We start from the raw sequence: 24,080 nt of genomic DNA, 5'->3' as shown, positions 1-24,080 counted from the left end.
TTTCACTGATATCAGAGGCCTGCAAAATAGAATCACAACTGTAAGCTGCAGACTGCCGGATGATTATCCTGTGTTTGTGGCTGTGTGTGTGGTGCCCATAACCATCTAAAATCCTTTATGGAATAAGAAACATTGTCCTAAACAAAGGAATGTATTACATGTTGCCGAGTCCATGTTGACAAGCTAAATGGGGAGTTCAGAGAACAGTCAGAAAAGGAAAAAGTCAAAGGCACTGAAGAGTTCTATTTGGGCAACAGAAAGGACTTACCACTAGGAACAAATCTAGAAGCCCCAAAGGAATATGCATACACAAATAGCGTCCTTACAGGAGGATGTACAGAAAGATGGAGATGAGAAACAAGGAGTTATTTGCTCTCTCTGTTACAAGTGGTAGAAAGAAGATACTGTTCTATAAACTGTAACTATTTTAGGTGCAAAAGGAGGTTGTCTTTGGCCTGGATGATACAGGAGTTTCCCAGAAGAAGATTGAGTATCAGTGAGAGAAGCACATTTTTCTTTTATCTGCCCTGCAGCTCCACACAGTTACTGGCTGTGGCTTAGGAGCTAGGTGATTTATTTAACATGATTCTCGTCCGTTCCAGACTGGGGTCTTTAATCACCATTGGACAGTGTTACGTCAGCCGGGCCCTGGTCCTGGAGGGCTCACCAGCACTTCCCATCTCAAAATATTTGTGGAAGTAATGCTCTTCTTAAATATAGCCATCAGCCAGCCACTGACTGGACCATCTTTTTGCTGAGAATTTAATAATTTTGGCAGCAGCCTGTCTGTCTCGTGTCTGGCAGACATTCCATTTATGATCAAATGAAACATTAGTAGTTTCACGAAGACCTCACAAATGACCGCCTTTCCGATTTTAACAGTGTAAGCAAGATGAACTTGAAATTTCCCAACATCATAATTACTTCCCTTCACAATGCCCTCTTCGTGCTCATAAGCACATTTTAGATTTCCTTTTACCGTATGTAATTTTTTAAAAGCCAATAAAGAAATGAATGAGAGGGAGGAAAAAGAAATAAATTTCACAAGACTGTTAGCCTTACTAAAGCATAAAAATTATTTCCTGTTGAGGTAATACTGAATATTTACTAGCATATTCTTTTTTAATACTAACTCAAAAGAAATAAATGGCTTCCACTTTGTTTATCGTGCCAGTTAATGAAAGGAAGAAGGGGAATCAAGAGTAGAACACTCCATACACCACTGGGAAGAACAAATTCACAAAGGCTGTTGCCTCCCGAAGTAGGTCATGCAGAGGAGGGTCTGGCGAAGAAAGGACGCCAGAGTACGGGGACTTAGTGGTTGGCCGCACCCAGACTGAGCCACATTTTGCGGCGAGTGAGCCTGAATGAGCTGTTCTCTGGAGAGCACGAGCCAGACAGGTGAAGTCAAATTCTGCACAGCACCAGGACATTGCTTAGGAAATTATCCTCCCTGGTCCCTAAGCTGGCACTCAAGGACCTTAGGATATCGACCCCCCCGCACATCACTCCCCCTGCGAGGGTGACCTGTGTGCCTCTTACTGGAGGTATTTAACTCATCCTGATTCACCGCAGGATTGGGCTGCTTTCAAACTCCTGACAGGGACTTACAGCTCTTGTAATGACGAGGCCATGCATGTCCTTTCCAGACTGTGCCTTGAAGCGTTTTAGAAAAGTGTAAGGAGGGGCGCCTGGGTGGCTCAGTCAGTTGAGTGTCCGACTTCGGCTCAGGTCATAATCTCATGGCCTGTGGGTTCAAGCCCCACGTCAGGCTCTGTGCTGGCAGCTCAGAGCCTAGAGCCTACTTCAGATTCTGTGTCTCCCTCTCTCTCTCCGTCCCTCCCCTAGTCATGCTCTCTCTGTCTCAAAAATAAACATTAAAAAGTTTTTTAAAGAAAAGAAAAGTGCAAAGAAGTTGCTTTGCACATGACAGGAAGGAAGAGACGAGAGAGGTAAACCAGACCTTCTCGCACTTTGCTCCCCCCACCTCGCATGGCACCTGGGTCAACAGAAGCCACCTGTCTCTGCCACGGCTGGCACGAATTCCTGTATTGTGTATGGCGTGATGCACTTAGCGGAACAGCAGTGAGCGCTCAGTGCATCTGTTTTCCAGGGGGCGGGGGCAGCGTGGCCCAGACACCGCACATCCACCCATCCATCCATCCATCCTTACAAGGATGCGTAAGCTTGCGTAAACAGCAGGTAAATCAGTACGAGAGCGATGCTGGTTAGGATGTCTGATGCCGGAAATCAAGGTCTTCAGGGAATGTGGTAGGGGCGGAATCATGACATGATCAGACCAGGGAGACCAACCCCTACATCCCCCTTCCTGGAAAGCATGTGTTTGAAGAAACAAAACCTGCCCAATGTATGCCAGACACGCCAGGAGCTGATACCGTGTGCTTCCCAAACTCTGGTGAGAACTCACAAACTCCTGATGATTAGATTAAACCTCGAAACAAGGGTTTTTGTGTTCCTTCTCCTCTTCTCCCACCTCTTAGGTGGCGTCTGTTACAACCACTTCATGCAAATATTGTTTCTAAGGAGACATCTTAGGAGGGTGACGGTGTCCTGTCTCCCTCCCTTAATCCCCACAAAGCATTTTGATGGCAGTAAACAGTTTTTTTTTAGAAAGCCTGCAACACGGACTGGATTTGAACCTGAGAGACGTCATGGAATTCTTTGGGTCAGCAAGAACAGCCTCTAAAAGCCTTAAAATGTTTGAAAAATGCACAGGCTTCCCAGAGCGTGGTTGCGGGGTGTGGAGCGAGGCCAGCGGGTTTCCAGCCCAGCATTTCGAGTTACTTTGTCGCTGGATTCCCACTTGGATAGCTTTCTTTTCCCGTCGGTCCCTGAGGGCTCAGAGAGCATGGTGGTGATTAAACAGAGCGTACCCGCCAGCTAAGGAAATGCTTTTTCTCCCTCACCTTTTGTGAGTGAGACGTTGATACCTGTCCTCTGCTCAGCGCTGCACAAGCCACTTCTTGTTAGGAACACACCCCTTCTGGTGCCTGTCCTGCAAGAGATCAGCTGCATTGACAGCAGTTGCCGTTGGGGGTGGGGGGAGGGTCCCTGGAGACCGCCTTGGCCTCTCCTCCTCTGCCATGTTGAGGGGTGACGCAGAAGGGCCCCAGCTCCCTTTCTCGAATCCCCTCTTGGCGTAGCCCTGGCTTTCCCTCTCTCTTCTTTCAGGTATGTTTCCCAGAATGATCGTACTTACTTGCCTGGAGCTGGGTAGGAGTGATTAATGGCCGCTCCCCAAAGTTCAGGCTGGTAAAACCAGGCTGGTTAATTAATAGCCAGCCTCCTTCATCACCCTTCTGTTTTCTTTCCGCTGTTCCACATGAGAAGGGGAGAGGCTTACGTTCCCCTCACTTGCCCATCCACCAACTTCAAAAGTCTGGCAGCAGAATGAGTGTTGGGTGCTTCCTGGTCTATCTAGATTTTCCTCAGCAGATCACACTCTGAGAGTTGGTCTGATATGGTAACCAGGGTTTCCGATGGCCTTGTGGCGGCTGGTCGTCGGGTTCAATGATCCTGTTTGCCTTTCAGTCCAGTCTGGTTGGTAATATTGCCTTCACTGTTAACCCATTTACCTAGGACTCTCAGAGTCTATTCGTTGGTGTGTGTTTTCCATGTAAGCAATTGTTAAAGGCCTGAGTCACCCGTGAGGTAGCCTGTGGTTGGATGTGAGCTGAGGTTACTCAGTGACTAATTTCCAAGGGGAGGAGAAATTGGCTTATCATGGGGAGGACTACTTTTCATCCATGGCTGTGACAGCCTCACTCAGAGGACTGGGTGAAACAAAATGGTTTTGACTGGTTGTAAACACTCAAGCTGGGAGCATTTTAGGATCTGTGGCCTTTGAGATTTTTTTTTTTCCCTGAAGACAAAGCTGTCTAAGACATCCAAATGTGGAACTGAGGATTTAGATGAAGCCAGCAAACAAAGGACTCGCATAATTGGGAGCTGAGCCAATGTGCTTTTTTCACGGCCTTAGTTTTACAGGTGATTTCCGTAAGAAAAAGTAAGTGGCTTTAATTATTTGAGGTTGAAAGAGTCTCATAAGAATCCTTTTCAGTTTTGTCCGGTTACCTCATTGTGTGGTCTGATTGAGTGGTGTGTTTACAAATTCTAGACTTGGAAGGGTGGGGTTTGAAATACAATAAACTGTACAGACTACTCCCTTTCCGCAAAGCATATATATATTTTTTAAATACTCCACAAAGAGACGTGATTACATGAGACAGTTTCCCAAAATGATTTGGAATAAACATTTTGCATGCTAGATTTTTTTTTCCCAGAAACAATTTTAAGATTTTTGCCCCTTCTTATCTTACATTCAGGAAACTTCTAAATGAGCAATGTTTGATTTAACTTACTGTGTTTTGGGGAAATGAAATTTAGATACGTTGTGAGGATTCCTAACTCAAATTTCAGGTAATTAATTTGAAACTGCCCCCAGATTCTTTCTGGCCTCTGGGAAGTATGGCCCAAACAGCTTACTGCAGTCCGTGCTGTGAGTGGGGACAGCAGCCTCTCAGCCAGGGCCATGGTGCTGAGCTCCGGCGGAAACTCCACTGTTTACAAGAACTAGAAGCACTCAACCGAGAGAAAGCAGGGGTTTGGGCAGTAATGGCAGGAGGGACAGGTGATGCTCAACAAAATAAGGCGCAATGTATGTCTGCTTCATACATTGCCGGTGATTCTAGTGAAGATAAATTAATATTTTCTTTATCTTGGCCGAGCTATAGGCAAATAGAGATCTGAGGTGTGCAGCTAAGGTGTGGAGAGAACCTTTATTCCTGGGTTTAGGTTAACTTTTTCTTGATGGGAAATGAAATTCTTGAAAGCCCACATAAAGACATTAGCGTTGAGGGGCGCCTGGGTGACTCAGTCTGTTGAGCGTCTGGCTTCGGCTCAGGTCACGATCTCGTGGTTCGTGGGTTCGAACCCCACCTTGGGCTCTGTGCTGAGAGCTCGCTCAGAGCCTGGAGACTCACTGTCTTCGGATTCTGTGTCTCCCCCTCTTTCTGTCCCTCTCCTGCTCACTCTGTCTCTCTCTCTCTCTCAAAAATAAATAAAAAATTATTTAAAAAGACATTAGTGTTGAAAGCTTCTGGGACAGAAGTGTCAATGACACAATGTATCCAATATTTGGAGAGAAATGACATGATGGGATTAGTGGCATCAGAGACTGGTGGGAGAAGAAGCGAGTCAGATATACTAAGGTGAGTCACAACTCTGTGTGTGTGTGTGTGTGTGTGTGGTTAACTTATTTTACTTTTGAAGTTTGATATAATTTTCTCCTTAAGAGGTCTCACTTCGAGGCCTAACGCAGGAAGAATTCAATATGCATTTAATGCCATTTCTGTACTCATTAGGCAAAAGAGACCAGTTAAACAACAAAACAGAACAAAACTATGTGGGTGGCTGATTCTAGGAAGATCTCTCCACGGAAAGAACACTAACGTATAAGGCTGGAACTTCCTAAGATTATGTATTATAGCATCTTAATCATCATCCTGACTGTCAACCAGAGAGTGAATAGCTCCCAGAATATACAAAGTCCACTTTTTACTGGAAAACCAAGTGGCCTCCTTGGGAGATTATAGTGAAGACTTGAAAAAGATTCTCTTTTCATCTCTCCATTGCTTCTGTCTCATTTTCAGAGTAATTGCCTTTAGTTGGTCCATATCCTCTCTTGTATGAATGTCAGTTTTCACGTTTTAAAGGTTCATCCTAGTTGTAGGTTTAAAACGTTTTCCCACTGTCTAATGGAAACATTGTGTCATTCTCTTCCTGGGCTCTCTGTATAGCTGAGGATGAAGTTATCATGGGTTCTTTTTTTCATGGGTCTTGTAATGTCAGTCATAGTTTGGCAAAGCAAGATAGGAAGGCATTCTGCCAAAGACTTCCAACCTCAAAGTCACCTGGATTGATGGAGGCATTCCATCTTAGGTCACCTGTTCTGTCACGGCTGAGTCCTTGTATTCACTGCCACTGCAGATGACTCAGGTGGACAGTGATTCTTTCCATGACCCTGTTGGGTGATGGCAAGGTTAGTTTGAAGTGCACAAGACAAGGTTGATATGCAGCACTACCAATGGGTACCGGATGCTGATTGCATACAGCTATGATCCATCCTTGTTGACTGAAGTCCCATTCTGGTTGCTTGGTACCCGTATAATATTAGCTACTGGATGTTAAATATTTTGACTATCACCCACATCCCCATTTGAGTGCACAGCATATCAGAATTGCTGCTATTACCTTTCTTTCTGAATTCATCTATACGTAACATCAAGAAAGTCTAATGAGATTTTTGTGTGTTTTACTTTAGAAGTTAGTTATATAATATACCTCCTAACCATTTCTTTTCACGTCACTAATTTTGGTTTTTTTCAATATCTATGCAGGCATCTCGGTTTTAACTTTTTTTTAGTGTTTATTTTTGAGAGAGGGACAAAGACAAAGACAGAGCACAGGTGGGGGAAGAGCAGAGAGAGAGGGAGGCACAGAATCTGAAGTAGGCTCCAGGCTCTGAGCCGTCAGTGCAGAGCCCAACACAGACTCAGACTCATGAACAGCGAGATCATGACCTAAGCCAAAGTTGGCCATTAACTGACTGTGCCACCCAGGCTCCCTGGTATCTGTGTTGTTTTAAAAGAAATTTACTCAACTTTTCATTAATTAAAATTAATTTTATATTTTCCTTTCATTAATATTCCTTATCCTTCTAGATAGTTCTGTACTATTTGCCAGAAAAGGAGTGGGGAAGGAGGGCATTCGCTGTGTGTTAATTGGGGTCAGAATCCCCCATATTCTGATGTAATCTGAGGCCAGATAAAGAAGACTAAGAGTTTGGGTTACTGTTTATCCAAAGTGAGTTCTAGACATTTGAAACCTTTTTTAAAAAATGGTGTCAATAATGAGAGTAGTTGCCTACCTTTTGTTGCACTTGATTTGCCTTGAGCACTCGCTGTGTTATGTTTTATACATAGCAGCATGTTTGAATCTGTATGAATTTATCTTTACCTTCATTTGGATTTAATCTTGCGTCGTGTGGTCTCATTGGGGAGATTGGCCAGATATGTGCTGCTGCCTAAGCCGGTGCCTCTTGTATTTTATGATCTATGAAGTCCTGCCTTACTTACCAATTCTTCTTTTCACTGAGTCTTGCCTTGTGGAAGATGGGATGGTAGAGATATTTACAAAGGATCGGTGTAGACCTGCTACAGAACCTCTGACATATGGTACCTCAGCCATAGTGGGAGGAGAATCATGTATATCATCACACAGTGACCTTGGGGGTGCCCTCCTGGTCTAACGCCCTGAGCACCTGAGTCATGAGGGTGTCAAGTAAGTGAGCAGAGAGTGGCCCATGTGGGCTAGAGCTTATGATGCACCTGGAGCCAGACCTTGACCCTCAGCCTTGGTTTGGATCTGCAAGGGCCAGGAAATGGGGAGGGAGTCCCAGGGGTGAGGACAGCCTGAGGATGTCCCAGGTTCAGTTTAGAGGCAGGGAACAGACTAGCCTGTTGTGGGATGTGTGTGGGGCTAATGGAGATAAAATTGCAAATGCACGTGAGGAGCGTGCATACTCTGGAGCCCCTGGAAACAGGTGGCCCCCCAGGGGATTGAGGAACCAAATTAGTGATACACGGGTAGCACACTCTCACAAGGTCCCTTTTGGTTGCTACATACGTGCATCTTGCTTGCATTTTTTATTGGCCATTTCCATTAGAAAATCCACCATAATGTGTAAAACTTCCGGGTTAGGGATTCTGCACTGCTGAGTTCTTCCAGAGACAAGATAAGAGATATATGCTCATCTAAGAGATATACAGAGGAATGTACCTTCTCCTGGGCAGGAACTTGGGGGCTTTTTTAGAACAATGCCTGGTTCTTAGCAAGTGCTTGTAAGCATTGCTTACTAAGTGAATGAATTTATAAGATAAGGGATCGGTGTGTATTCAGAACATCGCTCTCTGTTTCATCTTCATTCAACCTTCTCCTGTTGCCTCTGTTTTTTTCTTTTATCCCTCCCCACCACTCACACTGTGGGTCTTTTGACTGCTCACTTTGCTTCTGGTCCATTTGAGCCCACGTCCTCCCATGCCCCTACGTCACCCACCCCCCAACCACTCATGCTCCCCTTGTCAAAAGTCTGGATGGCAATGTATGGGCTCCTGTAATGGTACGAATGGAGCTGGAAGAGTGGGCTTGGGAGGTACCAAAGCTGCCCATCCTTTCCCTGTAGCCATCTGGAGAATCCCAGTGAGTTGGTTATTACCCTCTTTGGCTTTGACCTCAACAAAACATATCAACTCTTCATATTTTGAATTAATTTGTATTTTTTATTCTGCCCCTTCTTCCACACAGTAGTGTAATTGCAAATTAGTTTCCCTTTGCCCCCTTACCTTGATTCTTTTTTGATGGAGATATAATTGACATGTAACATTGTATTAGTTTCATCAACATAATGAGTTGATATTTGTATGTATTGCAAATGATGGGCAACAGTAAGTCCAGTTAACATCCATCACCATACATATTTACAAATTTTTTTCTTGTGGAAAGAACCTTTAAAATCTACTCCTCTACCAACTTGCAAATATACAATACAATATTATTAATTATAGTCACCATGCTATACATTATATCCCCATGACATTTATTTTACAACTGCACATTTATACCTTTTGACTGCCTTTACGCATTTCACCCAACCCCAACATCCTGCCTCTGGCAACCATCAGTCTGTTCTCGGTGTCTATGATTCTTAACTCATTGATTCTGTACTCATTGTTTTTTCCAAAAGAGAGTTAGTGGAAGACAGGGTGGGAGTCCTCACTCTCTTGAACTGGATGGTAAGGACACCACCCAGGAGTCACTGCCGCCTAGGCAAGAAGTACTTGGCTTACGATGGCCAACTCCATCAGTCTCTTTATCACTAGGCAACCCCAGAGGGGCTTTCTTAGGAGTCCCTCTCTTCACCATGCCTGAGATTCCTTTCCCTCTTCTCTCCCTTACATCACCCCCTCCCCCGAGTTGTGCCTTCAATTGCATTCTTATCTCTCAGATCATGATTTTTTCCTAACCTCTTGGAGCTGATTTCTCCAAGGCTCAAGTAGAGGGCAGGTGAATTAATGAAACTTACTTCCACATTTTCCCTGTGCATCTCATTACCCTCTCTGTCCATGTCCCTATCTGCTTGGAAAGATAAGATGCTTAGTAACGATTTTCCAGGGCTAATACTAGAAAATGGGCCCCAGACAAATTTTAGAAAATAAAATTTTAGCACTTTTGATGCATTAGATCCACATTTATTAAGTGTGTCTAAGACTCTATGACCTGAAAAAGTAAACCACTGCACTGTTTTCCCCCAAAACCTCACAATGTTGAGCTCTTTATTGGGTGTATTGTTGCTGTAACTAACTACCACAGACTTAGTGGCTGAAAACACCAAAAATGCATTATCTCACAGTTGTTGAGATCAGAAGTGCAGAATGGATTTTACAGGCCAGTATCAAGGTATTGGCAGTGCCACACTCCCTGTGGAAGCTCTTGGGGAGAATCCATTTCCTTGCCTTTTCCAGCTTCTAGAGACCACCTACATCTCTTGACTCCTGGCCCCTTCCTCCATCTTTACAGTTATCAGCAGAGCATCATTTAGTCTCTCTCTCTGACCCTGACTCTGATCCCCTCCTCCCTCTTTCACATATAGTAGGATAACATTGTGCCCATATGGATAATCCCAGCCAATCTTCCCACCTCGATATTCTTAAAAAGGACCATGTGGGAGAAGAAGGGGAAAAATAGTGGGGGAGAGGGAAGGAGGCAAACCATGAGAGACTCTTGAATGCTGAGAACAAACTGAGAGCTGATGGGGGTGGGGGAGAGGGGAAGGGGGGTGATGGGCATGGGGGACGGCACTTGTTGGGATGAGCACTGGGTGTTAAATGTAAACCAACTTGACAATAAACTATTTAAGAAAAAAAAAAAGGAACATCTGTAAAGTCCCTTTTTGCCCCTAAAGGTGACATAGTTCTAGGTTCCAAGGATTAGAGTATGGACACCCTGCTGAAGGAGGCGCCATGATTCAGCCTGCTGCCTCAGGCAAGCCATACTGTCACACTGAGACATCTCTACAAACATGAATATCAAAGTGGATTTTCTGACTTCTTGTTCTATTTTCAGATGCAGAGAGAAATTGTTTATGCAAGAGGAGATGGCCCTGGCGCTTCTCGACCCGGATCCACAGCTCATCCACCCCATGCCATTCCAAATTCTCCACCATCCACTCCTGTACCCCATTCCATGCCTCCTTCCCCATCCAGAATTCCTTACGGGGGCACCCGCCCCATGGTTGTCCCTGGCAACGCCACCATCCCCAGAGACAGACTCTCTAGCCTGCCGGTCTCCAGATCCATCTCACCCAGCCCGAGCGCCATCTTGGAAAGAAGAGATGTGAAGCCAGATGAAGACATGAGTGGCAAGAACATTGCAATGTACCGAAACGAGGGCTTCTATACCGATCCTTACCTTTATCACGAGGGACGGATGAGCATAGCCTCTTCCCACGGTGGTCACCCGCTGGATGTACCTGATCACATCATTGCATATCACCGCACGGCAATTCGCTCAGCGAGTGCATACTGCAACCCTTCTTTGCAAGCAGAAATGCATATGGAGCAGTCATTGTACAGACAGAAATCAAGGAAGTACCCAGATAGCCACTTGCCTACCCTGGGCTCCAAAACACCCCCCGCCTCCCCTCACCGAGTCAGTGACCTGAGAATGGTAGACATGCATGCCCACCATAACGCCCACGGGCCCCCTCACACCCTGCAGCCAGATCGGGCCTCTCCAAGCCGCCAGGCCTTCAAAAAGGAGCCCGGCACCTTGGTATATATTGAAAAGCCACGGACCAGTCCAGGATTATCCAGCATTGTGGACTTCGGCCCACCTCTAGTTGAGAAACAAGTGTTTGCTTACAGCACTGCTACAATACCCAAAGACAGAGAGACCAGGTAAGGTGCTGAGGGTGGCCACGGGTGGTCTGTGCCCGCGCCCGGGAGTTACTGAGGGCCGCTTTACAGAGTCAAACCGAGGGAACAGGTGTTGGTGGAGCACCGACCCTGTGCAGCGTGCCCTGCGGATGCTGCAGAAGCCACAGAGTAGCATCGAAGGCTATTGTTGTCTGCAAAGAGTTTCTGAATCAGTGGGGGGGTGGGGGGGCATGTGAAGCAGGCCAGTAGCCATGCTAAAGGGAGGTGTGGGGGACAGACACACAGCACGGTGACAGACAGTGCGAGCCTATAGGGCAAGCGTCTAACAATGTCATCATTAGCGTAAATCTGAGTAAATGGAAAGAAAATCACGATCAGCAGAAACCGTTTGGAGCAACGGATCAGGAGCTCATGATAACTAATCTGCAAGTGAAAAGCAGGAGTGAGTGCTTTGAAGTTCAAGTTTTAAGTGTTTGAAACAGCCATTTGTGTTTTTCCTCATGGAGTGCAACTTTGCTTTCTCATCTGGCCTTCAGAAATGGATGGATTGTGTCACTGTCTTTTCATCTAGGGTGATAAAGCATGAATTTGCATAAAAATAGAGTGGTTTAGGTTTAATACTTCTTCAGAAGCAGTACTGAGATCAGCAGAATTTGCCTAGTGAATGAGACACTCTGAGTATCTAAATTTCTTTTTTAATATATGTATTTTTATACTTTACCAGCCCAGTCCATTTTTAAAACCCTCCAAAGTTCATATAATAATAGAAAGCTAATTTTGATAGAGGGAATGTCTCGAGCCAGAATTGGTTGAAGGAAGCCAACATAATAATTAGAGTCCTAAAGATCTGGTCAGAGAAATGGAGTCTGAAAGAGGTTAAGCATTTTACCTGTTGTCACATATGAATTCGGTTGCTCAGTACTTTATTAGAATCGCTATTACCTGTTCCTCACCGAAAAGGTAGTATCACTTACATACTATCATTATCCCTATTTTATAGATGCAGAAACTGAGGCTCAGAGAGGTTAAGTACTTCCTCAAGGTCACAAACAAAGCCAATAAGTGGCATAGAATGTCCATATCCATTAAAGAGTCCATGCTTTTTTACCACTGTGCAATATTCTGCCTGATGGGTGAGAATTATGAGCTCCACGTTCACCCAGCAGAGAGGTAAATCGAGGTGCGAATTCTGAGCATTTCAACCAGAATTCTTCAAAAATTGTTTCAGGACTAGATGCTAAAGTAACTGCTCCTGAAGGATATTTACAGTCATAAACATGGTAGCATTTGCATAATTATGCTGCTAAATATATACAGACCACTTAAAATGTAACTGCCCTAGCTAGTATATTAGCACAATTATGCAGCAATAGGGAAAGAAAAAAGAGAACATTTTCAATCGATTTTTATTTCCAAAAAATGAATTGCACTATGTAAAAGTAAAAGTTTAAAAACAAGAGCACCAGAAACAATTACTGAAGCACAAAATTAGAGCCCATTGTTTCCCCCTGTACTGTGCTGTCATCTTGGATGCGTTTAATCTGCATTTTTAAGAGTTCAACCCTTAAAAGTCTACCTTCATGAATGCAGGGTACTGTAAAGTGCCAAATCAATTTCTGTTGCCATTTCAATATTAAAAAGCAAATAAATCTTGAGAGTGCTTTTTATATGAGACTCTCAAGGGAAATTTTACATCTAAGATGTAAAGCGACAAAAACACAGGAGGGAGACTAAGAAATCAGTAGCAATGCTTTCTTTTGGGCCCTGCTGAATTCAAGAGCTGTTCAGAAAGAGCATCATATATGAAATGGCCCAAATAACTGCAGGAAGCTTGAAATCAGAGAGAAAAATTCTTTCTTTCCCATCTGTACTTAGGAAACCTCCAACGGTAGCTTTTTTTTTCGGAGGGGGGGTGCAGAGGGGTGCAGGAAACATGATTTTATAACAGCTCTATTGACTTGAAAATGACGAGTTAAAGATAAAGGAATTTCATCTTGGTTCTTATATTTAGTCATGTGCCTTGATCTAAAGAATTTGGCTTCTCTTTCTTATAAAGACGTTTTCACAAGGCATCTAATGATGGCAGATTATATATAGAAGATCTGGGGGGAAAAATAGCATATATAGTAGAACAGAGATGATGGTAGGGCTCTCCTCCCCAGATGGCCATGGATCTTTGGGATAGAGAAGCAGATTCCAGCCACTATGACTTTCAAGACAGCAATTCTCGTATCTGAGCTTCTAGAAAGAAAATGATCTCAAGTGATAAGGTGGCTTTGCCCAGATGACTTCCCTTCAGCTGGGACCCCAAGAAGAGAATGGTCCATGTGGCTATGAGGGAGGGCCCGGGATGGGAGATGGTTTGTGCGACAGATTACTCAGCACGTGAGGCTCCGTCTTCCCGAGGTCATAAAATTCCTTCATTAAATAGCATCGTTATTTCTATTCACAGCACATAAAACAGCCTTTAAGAACTGTAAAAATCTAGGACATTTATGTTTTGCTACTTTCTATTTATAGTTTGGCTCCTATAATGTAAAGTGTCTTTATCGAAAGAACACTCGGAATTCAAGAGTGCTCATTGCAGAGTGACTAGTAGCCCTCTGTCCAAATGTATAACAGATTCCTCCTAAGGTAATATTTTTCAAGACACTGTAAACTCCTATTTCTGTACCATTCCACACCTATCATGAGTGAAGAATGGAGTGGGGAGCAAATTCTTGCCCTGCCTAGGCACCTGTATCTGGACAAAGAAGAGCCATGTGAGATCCCGTCGTGATTTCTAATAATTTCCAGATTTAGGGAAGCAGAGTTCCCTGCCTTGGGCCAGTTGGAAAAGGACAGGGGGCTCCTGTGTTTAGGAGGAAGCCCGCATGCTCGCTGGTAGCTGTGTCTGTTCCTAATCACCTCACCTCACCCCCTTACTTTATGAGGATTATGTGTTACTGTGTTGGTAGCTTTGAGGGGAGGGATGCACCCACTGATTGAGTGAAAGTCTAAATTTAGATTTATGTCATTTAAAAATGTTCACAGTAGGGCAGCTGGGTGGCTCAGTTGGTTAAGCATCCAACTCCGGCTCAGGCCATGATCTCACCATCCATGGGTTTGAGCCCTGCATCGGACTCTGTGCTGACAGCTCAGAACCTGGAGCCTGCTTCGGATTCTCTGTCTCTCTGTCTCTCTGCACCTCCCCCACTTGTTTCTGTCTCTCTCTCTCTCTCTCTCTCTCTCTCTAAAATAAAGAGTAAAAAAACATTTTTTTTTTAAATGTTCACAGTGACTGGTAGACCTTTGAAGATTTTCCAAACTATGCTTTATCCTACTGGAGAGGAGAGCCTGAATGCCTAAAAAATAATAGTTTTTTCCTTTTCCTGAATGTGTAGTCCAAAGTGAGCCACATCAGAGAACTTCTAAGTAGTTACACTTGGGATCTTTCTAGAACAAGTTTTCTTGATTTCTGCACAAATTAATTGGGGACGGATAATTTGTTGTTTACAGGGACAGAAGGGTTCCCCAGAGCTTCCAAGGATATTTAGTGGCATCTCCAGCTTCTACCCAACTAGATGTCAGTAGCAAAACTTCCCTCCACCCGGCCCTAGTCATGACAATCAAAATGTCTCCAGATGTTGCCAAATGCACCCCCTGCAGTGGGGGGGGAGGGGGGAGGAAGGGTGCAAACTGCCCCTGTTTGAGAAGTACCCCTCTAAGGGATTTTTGGACTTTTTCTACTCAGTGAAGTGGAGAAATGAAGCAATGCCCCACTCTCAAATAAGGTAAATTGTGACCTTCATAAAGCATGGATCTTGACAATCATGACTCCAATTGTGCCCTTCACCTCTTGGGAAAACAACTTCACTATTGTGAGAACTTGCTATTACCTTTGATTCAGTCAGTGTGTGATCAGCCATTTATTGAGAGGCAACAACATGCCCTATATACGAACTCCAAAACCAGACTGCCTGGGTTCAAGTCCCAGTTCTAACACTTGCTACCAGCAGAGACTTTGGACAAGTTACGAAGTCTCTGCCTCAGTTTGCTCATCTGTAAAATAGAGATGATAATAACGAGCCTATCTCACGGGGTGGAACAGCTCATTGCAGTTAAGTGCCGTGTGCCGTGCCTATCGCATAGTGAGTGTGCCATAACTATCGCATAGTGAGTGCTCGAGTGTCCCCACTTTGAGCAAAGCGTTCTACGATGTGCCACTAAACAGAGGTCAGTACACCAAGCTGTCCAGGACACAGGACCGTACCTAAAGAAGCAAGGAGACAAAGTGTTCAGTGTATCACCAGGAAGACCATAAAGCAGGTGCAGGGTGGGAGGAGAATAAAACTTAAGTGTGAACAGAGAACAGAATTGACTGGGCTTGAAGATCCAAATTAGAATGTTTCAAATATCAAAGCCACTTTAAAATCCATTTCAGGACAGTAGTCAAGAGTACATCTCTTCTTGGGTCCAGGAGCAAAAAGACAAGCCAGCATCAGCACATCTTTTTAAATGCACCTGAGCTATCTAATTGATGACAGAGATACCTACCCGGTAGACCCAACATGGTTAGCTTATCTGTTTTGATGCCTCGCAGTGCCTGACTGACTCGGCCCTTGTCTGAATTTGCTTTCCCATGTCGCTCTACTTATGGATCAGTAAATGTTTATTGAGCCCCTCTTAAGCCTTGAGCTGGGGACTGGATGCCTTACAGCATACAAAGAAACATAGATTTGGTCCCCACACACAAGGAATAGAAACCAGGAAGACAGCAGAAAACGTTAAAAGCATGATAGAAACATATGAGCTGTGCCACAGTTAAGTACCGGAAGCTTCTGAGCTACCATTGCAGACTAAATAACTGTTTTTTTCAGGAACAACCACAACAGTAGGGTTTCATTCACAGGTGGTGCCAGGGATGTCCTTCTTGTCACCTAAGAGTGACACCATCTCCTAGTGAAGAAGAAAGAAGGGAGGAGGCCATGCCAGGTCCCGAAGAGGAAAGGAGGGTCTCTCCCTGAGGCTGGGACTCCAAGGGGAGATCTATTCTCGACATCTCCACGTCCAGCTGGAAAGTCAGGACACGTTTTCCTTGAAAACAATGCGGAACAATGAGAGCACTAATAATACCCTGTAGGTTAAAGAGGCTTCTGTGGGCCAGCTGGAAATCCAACCACCAATTCCAAGTTCTAAACAATGAAAGTACAAGTAAACTTTTCAATTATAAGGCTGTCATCATCTGGGGACTGCTTGTACATAATTAATTCAAAAGAAGTGATACAGACAGTAATTGCTGTGATTTCAGGAAAAAAGAGAACTTTCCCGAACTTACACTGGTCTGGGAACTTTCATGAGAATGTCGATGTCAGAATGGACTACAATTTAAGGGACATACACAGTGAAGTGAAAAGATAACATTTGGGAGGCGCCTGGGTGGCTTAGTCTGTTAAGCGTCCGACTTTCACTTAGGTCATGATCTCGCGGTTCGTGGGTTCGAGCCCCGTGTCGGGCTCTGTGCTGACTGCCAGCTCAGAGCCTGGAGCCTGTTTCAGTCTGTGACTCCCTCTCTCTCTGACCTTCCCCTGCTCACGCTCTCTCTCTCTCTCTCTCTCCTAGAAATAAATAAAAAACATTAAAAAAAAAAAAAGATAACATTTGGAAAGACAGACTGATCTAGATCCAAAATTTGCTCTACTTCCGCCATTATGGTACTATAAAAAAATGGTGCCTGGATATGTTTTGCCAGCCTCAGTAGTCAAATGAGCACCAATAAATTGAATTCATAGGAATATAACTTCATGGTTAAGTAATCTCTGCTTTCATTCCTTAGGCTGCTAGATGCAGGCAAGAATTCACTGGTAAACACAATACTTAACCAACTGACAAATTTATGAAGGTGGCTTTGCTCTTACACAAGGGATATTCTACCAAAAATACCAGTGGAATGAAATGTCACAAGGTCTGTGTTACTTTAAACAAACCAATTTCTCAAAAGGGAAAGCCGTCATCTGTCACTAATTAGATGAAATTAAAATGCACCCCTGTATCTCCTTTGAATATTCACAAGGTGCTGTCAATCAGATGCCTGAGGTCTGAAACCAAAAGCAAAGCCAGAGTAACCTAAATACTGTGCAATTCAGATAATCCCCTCCTTTGCCTTCTTCAAAGAGAAGAGGAATAAATGCTCAGGTATAGAGTCCGCCCCCTTGAACTATGGCAAGAACAGTTCAATGCGGAATCAGTATGGCTGTGACCCAGCCTGAAGATAGGATTCCTCTAAATAACCAGCTGGCCTGAGTGCAGGATAATCCTGGATCCTCGTGAGGTCCAGGCCACATTTTAGCCTCGTTTGTGATGGGTTGTCCTTCTGTCCGGTTGAGATCATGGAGATTTACACTAGTCCTTATTGAATTTTTGGAGTCAATTTTTCACGATTGAAGTGTTTGACAAATATCGCCAGGCCTAAGGATTAATTCAAACTTTCAAACACCGCAGGTCTTAAGAAGTCTGCATTGCCCACCACACTCATGTAGAGAAAGCCAACTGATATTTCTAGTAAATGCCTCCTCTCCCTCCCTGTCCATCCTGAATGCTGAAGGGGTCTTCGGGACCACTGTGCTAATCGCTGACTTTGCAAGAGAAGCAGGCAGGAGATTTTCTAAAAGCCCCACATCTGGAGCTATCCCTGACAAATGATGTTTTCACTGTCAAACTGTCTCTGTGTTTTTTGTCTTTGTAATAAAGGCGGTATGTCCCTAACTCCTCCAGGAAACACAAGTATCTAAGAAGGCAAAATACAAAAGGGCGTGACAGAAGCCAGCTATAGGAAATGTCTCCCTTCCGTTTCCTGAGTCATTATCTTTTGAGTTCATGCTAAGATTTTACAGATCAAAATCAGTTGGGAGTAGAGAACTTATTGTCACAGCTCCCTTAGGACCAGTCAAGGGACCATCTACCCATCACTGCTGACACTCTCTCTCCTTGGAGGGTGACTTCATTTTGGGCCCCTGTTCAGGTGGCTGGGGCACGAATGAACGGCTGTTCTTACCGGTTTGTACCTGTACAAAATGTGAGATGTCACTTCTAGAGCATGAATATGAAAACCTCCCCTCAGGGAAGAGAAAGAAAATGCAAAGTAGGTGATTTCATACGCCAGGGTGTAGGCTTGTCCCAGAGAGTGAAGGCTCTCGGCCCCCACGGAAATGGAGTGCCTCACCCCAGATGGTGAGTCACCATGTGAGGCAACTCAGAGCCGTGCAGGGAGCACCAGATTGTGGGGTTCACAGGTGAACTAGCCGTGTGCCTTTAGGAGAGCCCTTGCCTTGTTAAACCTCCCTGCCCTTCGCTAGAACAGGGAGGTGGTAGCCGTGATCTCAGTGGTTCTCCGCACATTTAATCAATACGGGTAGAAACTGGACAGTGAACTGGAAAATTCTCTATAAATAAAAGCAATCCTGACTTCTTTCTGTGGGGCCACTCGATCTAGCCATTTGGATCTGGGTATCTTCATGCCTGACTTGGGACTGTATTCTGGTCCCAGCCAGAACAGCATGCCCAGAAAGCAAGTTGTGAAACATTAAAAGCTATCTGGAGAATTCCCAGGCGCATTTGCTGTGCTGGGCAGAACATGGTTAGAACGTCGTTTGCAAGGGGTGATTGTACTCTTGGGAACACAGACCTGGGTGTGGCTGTGCTTTGCCTGACCTGAGGGGCCTGCCACGCCTTGTTGTTTTTTGTTTTTGTTTTTTGTTTTTTTCTGCTTGTCAAGATCACTGAAGCAGAATGGAAGGAAATCTGTAAATCTGTGGGGCCTAAATAAGTTCCTTCCAACCAGAAAATTCTGTAATTCTAGAATTTTAAGTCTGGCAGCATTTCAGACATGGTATTTGAAGGTTGGGCATAAGAAGATTGGCACATCTATTTAATGAGGGGCGGGAGCCTTTGAAGGCCCTATTTCCTCTGTGTGCTGAAAGTTCTTTCAGCCTTTTATATAACCGAGCTTCTCTGTCACTGGCTTCCTGTGTTTGAATTTGTCGGGCCTTTCCTACCTCAGGAACTTTGCATGTGCTCTTCTTCTGTCATGTGCCCTCTTTTACCAGATGTCTATCCCAGTGGCTCCTCACCAATGTCAGGGATTTTACTCTAACACCATCAGCCCTTACCGGCCATTGTAATTAAAGTTGCAACATCTACACACACACACACACACACACACACGTAGAATTAAATAAATAAAATACCTATTTCTATAGAAGAGCATATATATATATTTTATACACACACATGTATCATTGTACCATTACCCTCATCCCCTAGAATGTAAGTTCCATAAGCATAAGCCCTCGGTTTCACTCACCATTACATCCCCAGCCCCTGGAACTGTGCCCAGCACACAGTCAATGCCAGAAAAAAATATCTATTGGGTGAATGAAGTCAAAGGGGAAAAAGGAAGCCGTGCGCACCCCTAATGTTCTGCAGATGACAGCCCTGTGGGACAGGGAAGCCCTGTGGTTGAGGAAGCTGAGACTCGGAGGCACTAAGTGACGTGTGAGTGCAGATTTTGTGTCCCTCCTCCCTGGCTCTCTGTTGGTTGGCTTGAACCCGGCATGTCTGAAGATGAGTTCCTGTCTTCTCATCTCAAGCACGGCAGTTTCATTCATTCCTTACTCAGGTCAAAAGCCTTGGGTGCCATCTTGATTGCTGTCTCCTGCACTCCCCATTAATTTGGATAACCAGAGAATGCTGTGAGTCCAGTACCAAAGGTTCCTTGACTTCAGCCATAGTTCTTGACCTCACCGCTGCCACACTGGTCCCAACCACCACCACTCTTGCCTGACCTGCTACTGTGGCCTCCCCCCAAGTCTCAGTACCGTGCCCCTGCGCACCTCTGGAGTCAGAGCACAGGTCTAGATTAATTCCTGGTCCACAGATTTTGCCTCCATTCAATTGTATTAGTCTCTCACTTCTGCCCTTGCCCTGGGACTCCCCATAGAACACTCTTCTACTCTCTTCTCCTTCTCTTCCTCCCTCTGCTAAATCCTATTCTTTTGGGCTTCTTTCCCATGTCTCCTACTAGGAGGAGTCACTCTTCCCTAGCGAACTGCTCTGTGTCCGTCATCCAGGGGCACCTGATTGCTCAGAGTACATGCACCTCTTAGAACCCAGCCAGTGGTGCCCACCCCAGTGGGGTCCTCTGAAACTTGGGGTCGGCAAGCAAGACTGACATCATTTACCCCCTCAGGGTCCGTTGCATCGCTCACACTCTGTGATCATTGAAGTTGCTGGCAATCAAATGTCACCTGAGTCCTTTAGGGGAAACATCATCAGTCACTGGCTAATATGTGAAGAATAGTTGATTCCAAGAAATACTATCATTCGCACAGCATTCTTTCTTAACATCCTTATCATAAATTTCCATCTTCTCAGTGCCTCAGTGAATTTATGAAGAAAGATTAGAAACAGACTTTTTCCCTGGAACCTTGTAAACGGGATGCCATTTTTGCCTGTTTCTTTACAAGTGCTGTTAAACGCATATATCTTTGTGGCCATAAATAAAATACAGAGCATTCCAGGTGAACATCTCTGCTTTGGTCACTGTTTCTTTCTTGCCTTGGGGAAAACTTGGACTTTCAGATCTAGACAGTAAAACCGTACCGAGTAAGAATGTAAGGTCAGAGTATGTCTGCGAAGAAGCCTTCAAGGTCTCTGTTGACCAACTTTTGAAGGGTTATCCAAGTGGATATTGAAGCCACAAGAGATAATGGATTGGAACGTGACAGACAGGAGGCTGGCTTCTCACGCTGAAGTCCTCCAAGGATGTGAGGGAATTTCCTAGATCCTCATAGGGCATTCACGGATGAGTAACTAAGAATTCAGAAGCATGGGAGATGTTGGGAGGTCAGACAGAACAATGAATTGAAGCAGTAATAGGAAACATAGAACATACCCAGTCTTCCTTCTCCATGAGCAGAGGACAAGGAGAGAAATAGCAGCCTTCAATGCCAGTGTTATAAATGATATTTCTTCATGACCCTCTGTGTTCCCCAGTTTTCATCTAAGGACTTGAGAACAGAAAAAAAAAAAAGTGCCCACACATGGTCGTCCCCCCTGAGGGGCGTGCGGTGGCGGGGGGGGGGGGGCAATCTTAATGCCTACAAAACATTGCAGCCCCATTGCAATTACTACCAACTCCTTCAGTGTTTCCTCCATAAATGTAGTATTTCCATGAAAAGTTAAATTTATTGGGAGTTTTCAGAGGAATGTTTTTAGTTCTACAGTTTTTTTACCGATAGGTTAACATCGGGCAGAAGTAGAAAGTTCATTGCCCAGAGTCCTGTTTGAAGCTTTACCACAAATTCAGATAATTTGAATTCCAGTGTACTGTTGAACTCTTCTGAAAACAGTGTCTTTAATTACTTCGGGTTTTTCCCCCCTCATACTAGAGAATCAGGGCATGAGCAGACAAGGGCATCATCTAGCTTTAAGCCTGTTCACTATTTAGGTATGGAAAATGCCTTTGGCACTGCCAAGACTAAAGGGTTTTAGTTCACTTAGATTTCTCCCAGAAAAAAAAAAAAGTGACTTTGTGAAGGAATGATGGTATTTCTTCACTTTTGTTCACTGCAGGCTTCTCTGTGCCTAGCACATACTAAGCACTCAAAAACATTTGTTGATGACTTGTTGACTGTTTCTGACTTTCTGGGGAGAGAGAGGTAACAGGGAATGAGCAGGAGCCAAACACAAAAATAATCACAAAATGTTCGAACTAGAAATAAATTGATGGACCACCTGGTAAGTACTCCCAGGCGGCCACTGCTGGTGAATGCCATTGTCAATGACTAGCCTCTACCTGTGGGTTTCAACGTTGGTAACTGGTTTGGAAGGTGAGTGCCTCCGAGGAGGGCTGATCCCATCAGCTCGGCTGACTGGTTTCCGTCTTCTAGATATTTAAAAGCATATCCTAAGGGATTCATTACAGAGGAATTACCAGTCTCATAGTTGTTGTGGCACTGACTTGTTTTTTAATAGCCATTAATTTACCTGGATACACAATGATAAGGACTTAATTCAGGTTTAATGAGGCCTTGGTCAGCATAAAGACAAATCTCTAGGCAAGAAATGTTGAAGGTGAAAACTTGAATCAAGAAGTTGTGGGACGCCTGGGAGCCTCAGTCAGTTAAGCATCTGACCTCAACTCAGGTCATGATCTCGTGGTTTGTGGGTTCAAGCCCCTTGTCGGGTATTGTGCTGGCAGCTCAGAGCCTGGAGCCTGTTTCAGATTCTGTGTCTCCCTCTGTCTCTACCCTTCCTCCGCTCATGCTCTTTCTCTGTCTCAAAAATAAGTAAACTATATAAAAATTTTTTAAAAAGAAGTTGCATAAATGGGGGCTCCTGGGTGGTTCAGTCAGTTAAGCATCTGACTTCGACTCAGGTTCTGATCTCATGGTTCATGGGTTCGAGCCCCGTGTCAGGCTCTGTGCTGACAGCTAGCTCAGAGCCTGGAGCCTGCTTCAGATTCTGTGTGTGTGTCTCTCTCTCTATCTCCCTATTCATGCTCTCTCTCTCTCTCTCTCTCAAAAATAAATAATAAATGTTAAAAAAATTTTAAGTTGTATAAATGGAGTTATTGGCTAAAATGTTCCCTTAACTACAGACCCTTTCCTTCTTTGTACTCTGAAGACAAAGAGCAGACTGTGCCCAGTCAGGGTTTTGCTTCATCACAGGCAGACACGGGCTTGCAAGGAAAGCTGGTTATAGCAGAGGGAATTCAGATACTGGGATCAGCACTTTCTCTGGATTGGACTTGAATTTTTTATTAATATTATGCTTGGGTCCCAAGAAGATGCATTCAGCCAGACTGACTTACAGCACTAAATGACTAGTTAACCATACATCCTAATCACATAAATGTGGTTTATGGAATGATACAAAATGGTTTATGAAATCACTTTTAAACCATCTTTTCAACAGTAATTATACCAGTTCTGTAATACCTTAAACCAAGCAATATTGGCAAGAATTAGCTTAAGCATCTTTAATATCCTGACGATTATCATACAAAATAGCCACTGCGATAAAATGACAGGGTCGTATTTAATTCCTTTTCTTCCACTGCATTTCTCTTTTTTTCCTTTTCACATGAAAACATCCTTCATAACATTTCATCATGGGCGAAGGCTGCATAAGTTTCCAGTTGCTGTAATTTAGTTAAACCATAAAATTGTTTCCAGATTACCAACCATGAAATGGAAAGACAATCTTATTTATGAATTTATAAATCAGATAATCTCCCTCAAATGAATCCTGAAACCAGAAACACTTTGATGATTAAATAGGAGGGAAAAAGTTTTCTCATTACCATGTGTCAAAAGAATTGTATTTCTGTAAAGCGGGTTTGGCCGAGGCAGCGGAACACGCACGTGCCATCGGTGCGTGCAATGCCTTGGTTATGGGCACGCCCCGCTGTTTCCTGGACACTGGGAGGGAATTGCTCCCTCTCGGCTATCAGGCCCAAGTGTTCTGAACTCTCAAGGCTCTGACAGATCATGTCTCCTTCCTGGTGGCCCCACCAGTGACGTAGCCTGGAGGAGGCCACGCAGGGAGCGTTCACAGCCATCCTCACGGATAGAAAGGGAGAACCAACTATGCGTGTACCAGGACTGGATATAAGGCTTGGTTCCACGGCATCCAAACTCATCCCACGCAGTTCTGTCAGGGGGGAGCCTAGTGAGAAGCCAAGTACCCACTGGACCAAGCAAAAAGTCAAAGGTGTATAAGAAGGAAGCCCCGAGGACACCCGTGTGGAGAAGATCCCACCTGCACTTCTAACTGTGGTGATGACTCAGTTGAGGAGCAGCGAGCGTTCTGAACCTGGCATGATCCAGGTGCCTTGCTTGCTGTTTCGTGCTGCTGCCCTCCTTTGTTAACCTGGGCAATGAACGCGGTGACCGGAGAGCAGTGATCACAAGGAACACTGACAGAGCCCTAATCAGGTTGTGCCTAGAATTGATGTGCCATTTCTTCCTGTCAGATTCTCACTTATTCTCTACAGTCATAAACTTACCCCTTTCTCTTCTTTCT

At 44.5% G+C, this 24,080-nt stretch overlaps 1 protein-coding gene across 15 annotated transcripts in view; it reads left to right on the top strand.

Moving 5' to 3' along the window:
* KIAA1217 (KIAA1217 ortholog) overlaps window positions 1-24,080 on the top strand; it is a 300,278-nt gene that overhangs the window by 226,832 nt on the left and 49,366 nt on the right. For 14 of the 15 annotated variants that reach the window (XM_039233023.1, XM_039233021.1, XM_039233031.1 and 11 more), the window contains one exon: window positions 10,204-11,036. In XM_039233023.1, coding sequence (XP_039088954.1) covers window positions 10,204-11,036 — 833 coding nt within the window. Of the gene's footprint in view, window positions 1-7,350; window positions 7,356-10,203; window positions 11,037-24,080 lie in introns of those variants that run through there. The other variant, XM_039233029.1, reaches the window with a different exon arrangement.

This window comes from Hyaena hyaena, unplaced genomic scaffold, assembly GCF_003009895.1.
Source record: "Hyaena hyaena isolate Hyena2069 unplaced genomic scaffold, ASM300989v1 scaffold_72, whole genome shotgun sequence".
In the NCBI taxonomy this organism is placed as follows: domain Eukaryota; kingdom Metazoa; phylum Chordata; class Mammalia; order Carnivora; family Hyaenidae; genus Hyaena; species Hyaena hyaena.
Note: the sequence above shows the minus strand (reverse complement) of the source record. Positions and strands in the feature narration are given on the sequence as shown.